This window comes from Astatotilapia calliptera, chromosome 9, assembly GCF_964374335.1.
Source record: "Astatotilapia calliptera chromosome 9, fAstCal68.1, whole genome shotgun sequence".
NCBI classification, from domain to species: domain Eukaryota; kingdom Metazoa; phylum Chordata; class Actinopteri; order Cichliformes; family Cichlidae; genus Astatotilapia; species Astatotilapia calliptera.
The window spans coordinates 34,518,960-34,533,263 of NC_137430.1; the positions used below are offsets into that span (position 1 = coordinate 34,518,960).

The 14,304-nt window shown below is 42.3% G+C and overlaps 2 protein-coding genes across 2 annotated transcripts; one reads left to right on the plus strand and one right to left on the minus strand.

The window, feature by feature from the left end:
- The first annotated feature begins 3,035 nt into the window (after window positions 1–3,035).
- Window positions 3,036–8,022, plus strand: LOC113028829 (uncharacterized). The gene is made up of 3 exons (XM_080305843.1): window positions 3,036–3,380; window positions 3,617–4,553; window positions 7,826–8,022. Exons 1-3 carry the CDS (start codon window positions 3,054–3,056, stop codon window positions 8,020–8,022), a joined length of 1,461 nt encoding a protein of 486 aa, XP_080161969.1. The 5' UTR covers window positions 3,036–3,053.
- A 2,487-nt stretch (window positions 8,023–10,509) lies between these two features.
- Window positions 10,510–12,082, minus strand: LOC145430857 (uncharacterized). Its single transcript, XM_080305830.1, has 2 exons — window positions 11,990–12,082; window positions 10,510–11,839 (listed from the first exon to the last, which is right to left on the minus strand). Exons 1-2 carry the CDS (start codon window positions 12,072–12,074, stop codon window positions 10,602–10,604), a joined length of 1,323 nt encoding a protein of 440 aa, XP_080161956.1. The 5' UTR covers window positions 12,075–12,082; the 3' UTR covers window positions 10,510–10,601.
- Between the last annotated feature and the right edge of the window lie 2,222 nt (window positions 12,083–14,304).

The following is a 14,304-nucleotide window of genomic DNA, read 5'->3' on the forward strand; positions in this document are numbered from 1 at the left end:
GAAATGATTATTCGTGCTTTCGTTTCATCTCGCTTAGACTATTGTAATTCCTTCTTTACTTGCTTAAGTAATGCCTCCCTGGAACGACTGCAGGGTGTTCAAAATGCTGCTGCTAAGCTTCTGACAAAGCATCACAAACACTCCCATGCCACTCCCCTGCAGCTGCATTGGCTCCCTGTCAAGTTCAGGGTCCATTTTAAGATCATAATCATGACTTATAGGGCCCTACACGGTGTAGCTCCAACTTACTTAAGTGATCTTCTTCTTTCCTATCACCCCAGCAGGTCACTGAGGTCTTGTGACCAGGGGTTGCTGGTTGTCCAGCATTCAAGGTTAAAAAAAAAAGGTGACAGAGCGTTTGTATGAGTGGCTCCCAGACTCTGGAACTCGCTCCCTTTGAGTTTGAGATCTGTGGACTCAGTCATGTCTTTTAAAAAGCAGTTAAAAACCTATCTGTTTAAACTCGCTTTTGGTTGATTTTGTTTTGTTTTAGATTTTAATGTCTGTTTTCTGCCTTTGTAAATCACTTTGTGATTTTATCTTGAAAGGTGCTATATAAATAACATTTTACTTTACTGCTGTCTGTAAAGAGAACAGACATTTTGATTTTGGATTTCAGTGTCACACAGACTTTAAGGTGGAATGAAGAGTTTGAGAGTTTCACAGTGAATCATCCAGTGGAGGATTTTTTTTTCTTCTTTGAAGGTTTGAAATGTGAACATTGTTCTGCTGCAGTCAATGGACTAAACCAGAGAAGAAGAAAACAGACTTTACCATGAAGATCCTCAGTGTGGATCAGTATAATATCAGCCTGATGTCTGCAGTTTAGTGTCAGCACAACTTTCACATCATATTCATCTCAGCACAACTAAAACATGCTGACTGACCCCAGAGTTTCAAGTTTACATCCTGGACTCTCCAGGAAACCACACAGATGCTTCACTCCTGGATCCTTCAGGTTGTAGTTGTAGCTCAGGTCCAGCTCTCTCAGATGGGAGGGGTTGGACTTCAGTGCTGCTGCCAGATAATAACAGCTGATCTTTAACAAAACACAGTCCATCAATCTGTATAAAGAATGAAAGATGTAAGTTTATTAGACAAAGTGCTTGAAATCATTCAGTGTTTCATCATCTGTTCAGAGCTGAAGAAGGTTCAGAATGTAGAAGTTTAGAAAATGGAAACTCCAAACAGCTGAAGCCAACAGGAAGCAGCTTCAAACAAACACAACAAGAGAAAAAACTCTGAATGTTTCACATTAAAGTCGTACATTTCTCATAAAAACAGGACAAAGACTTGAAAAAGTCGTGTTTTTCCTTCCAGGAACCACATGGCTTCACTTTTAAAGGTGAAGTGTGACAGAAACGGACATATTTGAAGTCCAACACCTTTTTCCAGTCACATTATTAAAGCAGACAAACTACAAGCTCATTTTCATTCCAACAAGTCATCTTCTGACCTGGACTAACAACACTGGTCTCTATGTGCAGCTGGCTGTGAGACCAGTGCTCAGGGAGCGTCTACAAAGTGCAACAAACTTTATCCCTGACCTGTCTGATGTGTTCTTTGGACTTCATGGTGTTGTTGCTCCCAATATTCTCTTAGACAACCTCTGAGGCTGTGACAGAGCAGCTGTATTTGTACTGACATTAGATTACACACAGGTGCACTCTATTTAGTCATTAGCACTCATCAGGCAACGTCTATGGGCAACTGACTGCACTCAGACCAAAGCGGGCTGAATAATTACGCACACCCCACTTTGCAGTTATTTATTTGTAACAAATGTTTGGAATCATGTATGATTCTCGTTCCACTTCTCACGTGTGCACCACTTTGTGTTGGTCTTTCACCTGGAATTCCAATAACATTGATTCATGTTTGTGGCTGTAATGTGACAAAATGTGGAAAAGTTCAAGGGGGTATGGGATAAAACAAATTATTTCACTGTTACTTATTATCTGTATTATCATTTCATTAATTAACCTTGCATTAAGTCATTATCATTGCATTAGAACTACATAACAAGCATTGCATTAAAGCATTTATTGAAGCTGATGATATTACATTAAAGTCTGTATTACAGGTGGTATCATAATCATATAATAATCTTTCATTGCAAGAGAAACTGTAATCATTTTATATACATTGCATTTTGGTGCTTATTAAAAGAGTTGAAGCTCGGTCAGTTAATTGATGGTCAGAAGCTTCGTCCGGCGCGATATCCGGCCGATCTATTGAGTAAAGTGACTTAGAGCTATGGAAAGGTTGCTTACACGCTTATAAAACACTTATATCATGTTATTCTTTATCATGTTTTATTCATTTATAATCTTAATATTAAGCTTTGAGTAGTGGCATTTAATTAAAGCATCTATTCAATATATACATATATAGTTTTAGTTAGATTGTTACACATATGAGAGTGGCCTCTGTCTGGTTGTGAGCTTTAGTAGGTGAGGTGAGAGGTGAAACAGTGCAATTGAGGTCGGTAGACATATACACACACATCTTAGGTAGACTTATATTCTAGGTAAGAGTTCAGACATATTTTTCTTGCAACTGCATTTTGAGTCTGCAGAATTGATAGTTTTGTTGCAGAGCATGCATCTGAGGTTTTGGAGAAGCAAGAGCGAGATGAGCTACAGGAAGCACCTGGCTTGGAGGTGAAGAAAATGTTCTCTTCAAACTGTGTCAAAAGTCGTTACCAGAACATTTGTGGTTTTGAAAGTTATGCATGTATTGTATCTGCTTGAAGCATGAGGGGGCGTCATAAATAATACCCCGATGCTATAAAAACAACTGCTTGTGTATTATTGGGCGGAGATCGATGCTGAGTGTGTGACAGTGTTCATCTCCCCACACGTGTGTTCATTAAAATCATCGTTTGACCTAACCCTCCTGGACCAGGAGGGTTGTTGTGATTTTGAATCCCTCCTGTATAGGGCTTTGGAGTTGACGTCACGCCGCAATGCATTGTGGGAGCGCAGCTCCATTTTGGGGGTCTACGATCCAAACAAACACACTGTATTGGAACGGCGACTACGACAAGAAACATGCTTAAAAGCAGCTCGAAAGAAAACGGACGGTATAGAGATCGATTGCGTCCAGAGGCGAAGCAGCGGTATTTGAAAAAAATAGAGTGCATCGCAAATCTGGACCCATACGACATACGGCAGTGGAGTAAAGACCCAGACGACTTACCGCCACTGTCCTACCCCGATATCTTCACCTATCTTGTTTGTGGAGTAAGTGCTTACACTGCGAACCAGTTTCGTAATTACAAGTCACTGGAGGCGCACATCCAATTTACAAATGGCTGGGTGCAAGATTTGGCTATTTTCAAGCCGCCAAACTCTGAGTACGTCGTCATTCATACCAAGGTAAGTCAGCTGGAGTGCATTGAGTGACATAGCCATTTTCCACCCCCCACCATAATTAATGTTAAATCTTTATCATTGAACTGTTAAAATATCGTTATCATATTATATGCCCATAATTGTAAAGTAGATGCAAATTAACACATTGATAATCGGGCAAATTATTAACGCCAATCAGTGTCCTCCCTGTCTCATTTCATTTATTGTCTTTACATCAACCTTGTCCTTGCATGTTACAGGTACTGCACTCCCAAAGATTGAATGAACCTGCATTACGACCATGGGTAATTGTAAGCACCACAGGGAAGGTCGAAACTGCACACTGCACCTGTATGGCCGGTGTTGCTGAGACCTGCACCCATGTCGCTGCACTTCTGTTTAAAGTGGAGGCAACAGTGAGGATACGTGGCACAAAGACAGTCACAGATGAACCAGCTTACTGGGTTTTGCCGGGGAACACAACCAAGATACAGCCAGAGGTTGGCCATAACATTGACTTTACATCTTCAGCAGCACAAAAAAAGACTCTTGATGAAAATATAAACGGACCGTCTGTGGTGAAAGGCAGAAGAAGCCGTCCTTCAAAAAGAAAGATTCCCTCTGCTACGTTTGAGGAGTTGTCACCAGTGTTAGACACACTTCAAAAACACAATAAAGCAGTGTGTTTGTCTGGATTGGAGAAATACTACACATCACACACTGTACAGTCATCCACATTACCACTGTCTCTGGCGTGTTTGCACAGCACAGGTGCACAGTCCCTTGGCCTTACCGAGCTACAACTGCACTGCGTAAAGTACATAAACACAGCTAAAGTAACTGAAGAACAGGCAGAAGCTATTGAGGTACGCACAAGACTGCAACACAAGAGCCCAGAATGGTATGTTTGGCGTGCTGGGAGGATCACAGCTTCAATGATGCACGCTGTTGTCAGGGAGTTTTTATTGTTTTATTTGCTTATGCTTCAAAAGTTATGTTATACATATTTCACCAGACACAGTTTTCTGTTAAAACAGGAAGCTGACCCTGTGACACTGACAAGAGACCAGCACAGAAATACATATCCGCAGAAGTTGACTTGCATTATATTATTCTTAGAAATTGACTTGCAACACACATACTCTGTGACACACACACACACACACAGCTTGCATGCAGACAGACATCAGGACCTACGTGACAGGAAATGTGATTATATTTGCATATTGACAATGTAACCTATAAAAATAAACGAATACTGCAGTTCGGGGTGATTGCTCTCTGAGCTTTTCACCCGTGCAGCACGTTAACTATCTCAAGTGTCTCATTGTTGTTTATTCACCTGACTGTTTGTTAACTGTAAATCTCTGACATTTAATTGGTCCTTCGAGCCGGAGACAGCTTCACGGGTCTGACTGTATATTTAACTCAATAAAATACATTGTAATCAAACCTTCTACAAAACGAAACTAAATGGTTTGCAGTCCCTCTGCAGTAACTATTTTAAGAGGAACCTTACAAACAGAACTGAACAATGAAATATAGTTGGCATGACGATCATGCCCAGATTGTATGAAATAAATAAAAGGAAATCATTCACATGAAAACCTTTTCTATAAAAAGAGAGATGCATAAGGTAGATTAAGGCTGTGTCATTGTTCAGCCAAGGAAAGTGTGTGTCAAGGTAAATGTCTCCAGCCTGGATGACGGGTGGGACTGCAGCCCACCCAGAGCCCTTGATGGATACAAAATAAAATATAAAAATAAAAATAATAATAAATTACTTGGTTCAACATGCAACAGAGAGAATGAATGTGACTGAAGGTTGGATCTGAGATGAGGCAAACAGAAGACCAGTCTAAAAAGTAGGCGGAGAAAAAGCAAATTTGTACAGATTGGATGAATTCTAAATTATCTGTTTGCTGAGTAAGATGATCCTAACTATTAAATTGGCTCAGTAGTAGTATAGTGATTTACACTGATAAAATGTTGTAATATACTGTTGTCATTATATTGAAAGAAAAAGATGATAATATTAATAAAAATATAATATTAATGACAAGAAGTATCCTAGTCACTATGATGTGAGATGGACAATTGTTATGATGTAGTCTGCATCAAGCTTAAGGCTTGCTCAAACTCAGTATAATGGCATATGAGATGAAGAAAATAAAGGAAATATCTAAACCAATTAGGTGCATAGAGGCACTTAACCTGCTTGACAACCTGTCATTTATCCTAGATAAATATTACTGAGATGTAGAGCACATTTATAATGATAATTAATAAGCCAAACCCTGTAGATAATAACTAAAGCTACAAGATTGAGAAGCTGATTTAAATATGTGGACACTACTAAGCTAATGAGCGAGTTAAACATTTTTATTTATTTGTTTTTAGAGCAGAAGCTGCACAGAGGACAGCACAGGGAGCAGTCTATCAATGAATAGGAAACACACATACACAAATTGTTACATGTGAAATTATTTTTGGAAAGAATCAGAAGTGGGATGGTTTTGAATTAAGAAATCAGTGAAATGATGCATGAATTAAACCTGATAATAACATACAGAGGCAATGAAGGAAGCAGCTTACACTCACTGAACATTAACATGCATAGGAAAAGAAATGAAGACCTGCTTACACTTATACACATAACATGAGTTGGTATTTCTGACCAGAGAGAGAGAGAGAGAGAGAGATGAAATAAGAAAACTTTAACTTCAAAGTTGAAAAATGTAAGATGAGTGAAATGTGCCAATTCTTTAAGAAACAAGAAATTATTTAAACATGCCTTAAGTGAAAATGTAATGTTGCATCTATAGAGAAGAAAAAGCGTGCAGTATTTTAACAATAGGCCTTTTAATAAAAACAACTGAAGCAACATGTAATACTCCGATTTTCCCAGTAAAAAAAAAAAAAAGCAAACACGGGGAAATATCGGCTAGTACATGACCTTAGAGCAAAGAGGTCACGTACCTTGGCCACAGACTGACAGGACAAGGCAGACAGCTGTTAGACAGCAGAAAAGTAGCTGTACAATACGCTTCTAAGCCTGTCGCCAAACAACAAATGATGAGTTATTTAGGTCTCTGCAACTTTTGCAGATGTTGGATACCTGAATATGCACTGCTGGCCCAACCTTTGCAAAACTTGATCTATGGCAAACACTTAGCTCTGAAAGATGAAATAGAATGGACACCAGAGGCAGACAAAGCATTTATTGACTTAAAACTTGCCCTGCAAACAAGCACAGTTTTAGCTTTGCCTGACTGTGACAAGCACTCTCCTTCCTGCGGAAGTAGATGGTGCCGAACACAGCTGTATGCTGAAGCTAACTGAAAAAAAATGAAACCCCAACCAGACATTTTTAGTACACTGCAGCCTACTGTTTTAGAAGCGAAACCTTTAGCTTCCTCTTTTTCAGCACAGAGTGCAGAACTAGCGGCTATCATACGTGCATGCTGCGCAAAGGTCAAGATATATATATAGTCACACTGACAGTCAATATGCGTTACACACCAAAAAAGATCATTCAGAAATTACTAAAGGCAATAACTTCGCAGGCCAAACCGCAAAGAAGGCCGCACAGCACCCAATATGAACTTTAATGTCTGAAACTTCACAGCTAATACCACTTGATGTACTTAGAGATGAATAGGAAGCTGCTCCTATAGCGGAGCGAAAGAAATGGCTAAAGTGTGGAGCACGGCTACAAAATTGCTACACAAGACAGCAGCATTAGTGAAAAATAGCTTAAAGCATTTGTCAAGGGGTGGAATGATGAGTATCCTCCCCAAACACTTCTATACTCAAAATTTTGAAGCTTCAGCACAAGAGTTTATCAGAACATGCATGATTTGCCAGAAACATATTGCACAGGGAAACCTCAGGTCTAAAAGAGGCTTTTCCCCAACACCACCGCACCCATTTCACACAATCCACATGGATTTTATTGAACTGAACGAATGTCAAACATCAAAATACGCTCTAGTAATTGTGGATGTGTTCTCAAAATGGCCAGAAATCTATCCAGTAAAAAGAGCAGATGCAATGTCAGTAGCAAAATGTTTATGCAACCATTTTATTCCTACTCTGATAAAATCAGACAAAGGCCTGAGTGTTTGGGCCTGGTGAAGATGTGGATGCGACTAACCCAGGGTTTCGCAAAAGCTCACACCCTTTGAAATCGTTCATGGGAGGCAATTTCCGCTGCCTCTCACTAGTGAGCCTATTAATAAGTCTATAAGAGAAACCACCCTAGCAGAGTGGATGACTAAATTATTTGAGAATAAAGAGATTCTCTCCAGTGTTTTGCAGGTTGCAACCAGGTGATTGGATCCACCGAAGCCACTGCAAAAAAGTGAGTGACAACACAAGCATAGACGCCGGTTCCCCCAACTCCTAGGTGTTCCCTGGTGGAGGAAAGGGCTGTTTGGGTATATCCCGCCCTTTTGTCTTCTCGCCAGTGGTCTACTCACCTGGAGCCCGGGTGTGCCTGGTCATCATGAAGAACCTTGTCCTCATAGTGGCTGGCATTGCGCTCCTAGTGAGCCTACTGATACTCACCTGGAGAGACGAGGACCCACAGCACCACCTGCAGAAGAAATGGTCGTATGACAACTTACACCTAAAGGATATGGATAAAGAGCATAACCACCCCTGACTGAACAATGCCTGGAACCGGTACGTCTACAACCGAGTACATACAGAAGGCAACCACACTGGCTGCTACGTCTGTTCTCACCTCCCAACAACATTAATGCAAGCCACCCTGTATGGAAAATCACCCAGCCTTTTCGAAGCCCTATGTATATTCTACAAAGCCACCAGCGGAACATTTCCCCCCGAAGACATCTTCGCCTTCAAGCTTGAGTTAAAAAGACAAGTCACAAAAATCGACCTGCGACGGTGTAATGGAACACTGATCAACTATAAACCTAATGAGCTACTCTTCTGTACACCAGAGATCTCAGACTTGGACTACAGCTGTGATGACCAATACTGGGTACACCTGAATGCGACCAATGACAAGGGAAAATCTTTCAACGTCAGGAGGGAACCAGGAATACAACATCCAATGTGTTTCACCTTCGCATACGGCAACAGAAAGCTGGGGATGAACCAGAACTGCTCCCAGACTTTCCGGATGCCGCAGGACAGAAAGGCACGGATAAGCTTCCTGAATGGCACATATTGGGTGCAGGGTACAGCTTGGGTATGTGGCTCAAAGACATACTTCACCATCCCACCCAACAGCACCGGACTCTGCGCCCCAATTTTAGTGTCAGACCACACATTCAGAATATTCCATCAGGACCCACCAAGACGCAAGAGGAGCACTGATGACGTGCAACCTCATGATCCAATCTGGGGCAGTGATGTGCCAGCGGAGTTCAAGTTGTGGACCACCGGACAGAAAGTCCTGCACTCACTTTTCCCATGGATCGGGAATGGAAAAAACATGCTAAGAATCGAGACTCTTGACTACAGATTTGGACTTTTCCTGAACAGCTCAACATGGATAAAACAAGGCTCAGAATGAGGATATCGACGCGATCAGACTAGTGGTCATGCAACACAGGGTCGCCCTGGACATGATTCTCGCTGAGAGAGGGGGCCTCTGTGTCTTATTCAACACCACTTGCTATTCCAGATAACGTGCATTCCTTGACCATGACCACCGCCCTGGAGAAGTTACGACAACTGAGTAATGCACAGCAACAAGACTATGTCATGAACACAGAGGACTGGCTGACCTGGCTACTGAGCGGCGGCTGGACGACCCTCGTGATCAAAGGACTTGTCTTGATAGGAGTTCTTCTTTTATTGCTTTGCATGTTCTCTACATGCATTCTACCCTGTATCAGATCAATGATTGACAAAATGGTACAGGCCACAGTGATCACCTATGTTGGACTGCCACAAGAAGATTTAGTATAGGAACACACACACTCACACATACTGAATGATGCTACAATTGAAAGTGTTGAAAGCAAGTGATTGTTGGCTGATAATAAAGTATGATTGAAGTGGTGAAATACGGTAACAACAGGAGGGAATGTCAGGGAGTTTTTATTGTTTTATTTGCTTATGCTTCAAAAGTTATGTTATACATATTTCACCAGACACAGTTTTCTGTTGAAACAGGAAGCTGACCCTGTGACACTGACAAGAGACCAGCACAGAAATACATATCCGCAGAAGTTGATTTGCATTATATTATTCCTAGGAATTGACTTGCAACACACATACTCTGTGACACACACACACACACAGCTTGCATGCAGACAGACATCAGGACCTACATGACAGGAAATGTGATTATATTTGCATATTGACAATGTAACCTATAAAAATAAACGAATACTGCAGTTCGGGGTGATTGCTCTCTGAGCTTTTCACCCGTGCAGCACGTTAACTATCTCAAGTGTCTCATTGTTGTTTATTCACCTGACTGTTTGTTAACTGTAAATCTCTGACAGCTGTGTTTGCCACCACTGTAGAAAAACCCGCCATTACTGTGGTTAATCGTGTTTGCTACCCTGTTAACTCTGTCTGTAATGTGCAAACAACTTGGGGACTGGAGCATGAACAGGATGCTCGACATGCCTACACCCAGACAATGTCAGCATGTCACAAAAACCTACAGGTCCGTATGTGTGGTTTTCTTGTTAACATGGCTTTTCCTGAAGTAGGAGCATCTCCTGATGGACTAACCACGTGTGAATGCTGTGGGAAGGGGTGCCTAGAAATTAAATGTCCATTTAAATACCGATGTGACAGCATTCAGCTGTCACATCGGTATTTAAGCTTAGGCGGCCGAGGACGGGGACCTTGCTGAGCTGCGTGCTCCACACACACACCCTGTGCCTCTTGCACAAGAGTACGCGGTAGGAAAACATTTCTCTAAGCGAAATGCAGCCCCGAATGGTCACAACGTTTTTTCTTCTGGTGTCTAGTTTTTTGTCAGAAGTGCATTGAAATATGTATAACTTGATTTCAAACGTGCAGCACTTACCATGTACCAATTGTCAAAGTGTGAAATAAAGAGTGCAAAGCAGTTATTTGTTATCTTGCTTTTATTATAACGTAATTTTAGTGAAACAAAGAGTTCAAAGTGATGATAAACTTTCGCTTATAGTATACAGGTACAGAAATGGTTACATAACGCAATGTCAATGTGTTCATACAGTCACACATACAAAAAATTAAAAAGGTTTTCCTGGTTTAAACAATTATTAATTAACAAGTACAAGTCTCATGTGTGCCTGGTTTCACTACCACACTGGGGCACATGTTAACCAAAACACAACACACCCTCACAATTTTATCAAGGAAGGTAACGTCTTCACCCTCACATGGAAGAAGAGAACGGATGGGCATGGTAGTATGTAGCATTTTGAATTTGTTGCGCAAACTGCCAATTACTCGTTCAACATGGATTCTTAGGTGTGCAATGGCTCGTGTATTTTCTATGTCCTTGGCATCTAGTTGACAGAAGCCCCTTGTAAATGCTGGGATCTTTACCTCCGCACACATCATTCCCACCGCATCTCTGATGTCAAAGCCTCTGTCAGCCAAAACTACATCCCCTGGTAACAGCTTGTTAAGTATGCCACATTGCTCTGTGATGTGTTTATCTGATGCACGGCCCCCCCACCCCTTAGAAATGAATGAAATTGCACCTTGTGGAGTAATCCCGATCAGATATTTCATGGTGTGTGTACCCTTGTAGTGTGAGTACGTTTGAGCACGAGCCTTTAAATTAGATGGTCGTTCTGTACGAATTTCAAAACAGTCTACAATGATGGCTACACGATTTCCAAAAGTGTCCGTAAATTGTGGTGGCATTGTTGCTTGCAAACAGTGCCTCTCTGGCCAGTGTACAAGTATTCCAAAGCGGGCATACAACACGTCAATTGTATCAGAAAAGACAGAAGAAAGAGTTTTGTGGGAGACTTTGAATAGATAACTAAGATGCTGGACAGGAAGATCAAGTCTAAGTCGCATAAGTGTGAGTAAAAGCATTTGGAAATGCGACAGTTTCTTTGATGCTGGTAGGAAAGCTTTTACATTCTCGAGCACGGACATAAAAATAGCAAAACAAGTAAAACCGGTGTAATATTTCACTTTTTCCGTGTCACCCTTTAAAAAGTTTTCATTCAGCTCTGTCTTGTCCAACTTTGATTTAAGCTTTCTGTTCTCCTCCAGCAGCCGGTTTATTTCTGCTCTGCTCTGTACACAGCGCACACAATCATTTGTCAGTTGTTGATCTTCTGTCTGTTTCTCTCTGATATCAATGTTTTCTGCATCTGCACCCGTTACCTCTGCTTCTACTTGTCCAGCACAAATTTGTCCCTCAGCCAAAATAACAAGGTTGTTATGGTGTTGCTCTTCTGTGGTGTCCATCTCTGGCTGCTCTTCTGTGGTAACTTCTGCTGAGGCTTCACCTTCACACTCTGCTGCTCCATTGTCAAAGCCTGTCCAATAAAAAGAGTGCAAATACACAAGAGAAGTTTTAAATGGTTTATACATTAAGGCCGTATGAATACTCAAAAATGTTTGTGTTAATTGACTAAGATCAACTTTTAAAATAAGAGACTGTGGCTGGGGGTTAGGTTGTCGTTTACCTCCAAATAGTACTTTATTTTGTTGACGTTGTGTTCGCCTCCTGTGACGGTCTGAATGTGATGTTCGGGTTTCGGAGTGCCCCATGTGTAGCGTTGGTATCCAGTCTGGATTTGTTTGATCCATTTCATAGGCAGGCTTCCCTACAGTTGTGCGAAACAATTAGCGAATCGTTACATAGCACATATGTCTGCAAAGTCACTCCATTCGATGTTTGATCGCTATTTCTATAACTTCCGAGACCACCAACGGTAATATTATTCAGCTATAAAGTGTGATGTGAACATATTTAGAACTTACCGGAATGAAAATGTCGTGAGCACACCCGCTGATATCTGGAGACGTAACAGAACTTGATATCAGCTCGTCTCACGGCTGCTATCCAGGCTGGACGCCTTCGTTTGGTAACATCCGATACATGAGCTCCTTCATGTTGCTTCCAGGTTGGGAAAGCATAAAAAGACAATCCAACCTTATTCCCGTGCCGGTCGTAAGATCGAACATTGCAGCCGAGCACACAGCAAGTACGAACCATGGCTATGCTATCGCTCCTAGCTTAGACCCCCAAAATGGCGAATCGGGCTAAAATCCTTTCCACGCCCACCCCCGTGACATCACGCTCCAAAGCCCTATCCCTCCTCAATATTTGAACCCTTAACAGTGGCCGAATACTTTTGCAAGCCACTGTAAAGGTTTATTTTGTCTAATCTAATCTAATAACTTTAATCTCAGCCAAACCGATTTACTCAGGAACAAATAAAACACTGGAAAAAGCCAAACAATAAAATGTTTAGGTTGTCTAAGTCACTTATATGTTACGTTTAACCTGAGTAGCGAAACTCCGCGGTGATCTGAACATGATGTGCCAGGAATTTGCTGTTCTCTGAGGCTCTAGTGACCCTCGAGCTCCCAGCGAGCTGTCGAGCTGGTGGGTAACAGACGTCACTGAAAACGTCGGAGCACTTTTGCAAATATGCGATATCTTAAACCGAGCAGATATTTGAAGTTTACACAGCTACATTCTCGCCTGAAAATATGTTAAAAGTTTATTTTGTGACCCAGAAAGAATAATAAGAGTAATATTAAAAACTTAGTAGTGGCCGCCATTGTTGGAAACTGGAACTGGCTGGGCCACGCTATGAATTCTGGGATATGGTGGGCCACAAAGGACACACCCGACGCATCCTTCAAATTCGGGGAAAAGGAGGACGCATTTTTCGGCTGCATTCGGAGGAGTCTACAAATTTGGACAGCCTTCATCACGTCGCTGTGACGTAATCGGTCTATAATTGCGTCCTCAGGAGGATGCAGCCCATGAATTTGGACACCCCCTATGTTTACTACTGCATAGACACATTGAATTTCCAACAGAAGGAAACGACATTTTGGACAATGTTTTCACCACCCACAGAGGAGATTACAAAGCCCCCCACCCACCCACTTTGGTGCCTCTGATCACATCACTGTTATGCTAATGCCAGCATACAGGCCCCTGGTCAAAGTCACTAAACCAGTTCGTAAGCAGGTACGTGTGTGGCCAGAAGGACCTGCAATACTGCTTTTCCACCACAGACTGGGAGATCCTTAAACAGGCCGCCGCACATGACAACACCACAGACCTGCAGGAATATACAGAAACTGTCATTGGCTACATCTCAAAAGGCATCGATGAGGTCATAGAGACCACTGTCCGGGCCAATCAGAAACCATGGCTCACAGGTGAGGTCTACAGGCTCCTGAGGGTGAGAAATGCAGCCTTGAAAGCTGGGGATGAGGTGAGCCTGACAACAGCAAGGGCAAACCTGTCACGTGCATGAGAGAGGTGGAAATGCAGTGCTCCAGGAGGATTTTGCAAAGCTTCAGTGACAGCAGAGACACTCAGAGGCTGTGGCAAGGGATACAGACCATCACAGACTACAAGCCCACTCCTCAGACCGCTGTCGGGTCCACCACATTACCGTAAGAGCTAAGTGAAATTTTCTCTCGCTTTGAGGCACAGAACGCCACCCCAGCACACAAGACTCCACCCCTCCAACGATCGGGTGGAGTCCCCAGACTATCCCCAGACAGTGTGTGGAGATCCCTTGCCAGGATCAACACACGCAAAGCCCCAGGTCCTGACAACATGCTTGTCAGGACCTGCTGCCCTCAGGAAGGAGACTGAAGAGCCTCCGGGCCAGAACCAGGAGACTGAGAGACAGTTTCATCCAGGCTGTCAGGATGCTGAATTCACTCCCTGCTCTCACACACCAACTCCAGACCTGCATTCATCTTTTCCCTCTGAACCCCCAAACATACAAACCGTGAGCCACCACCA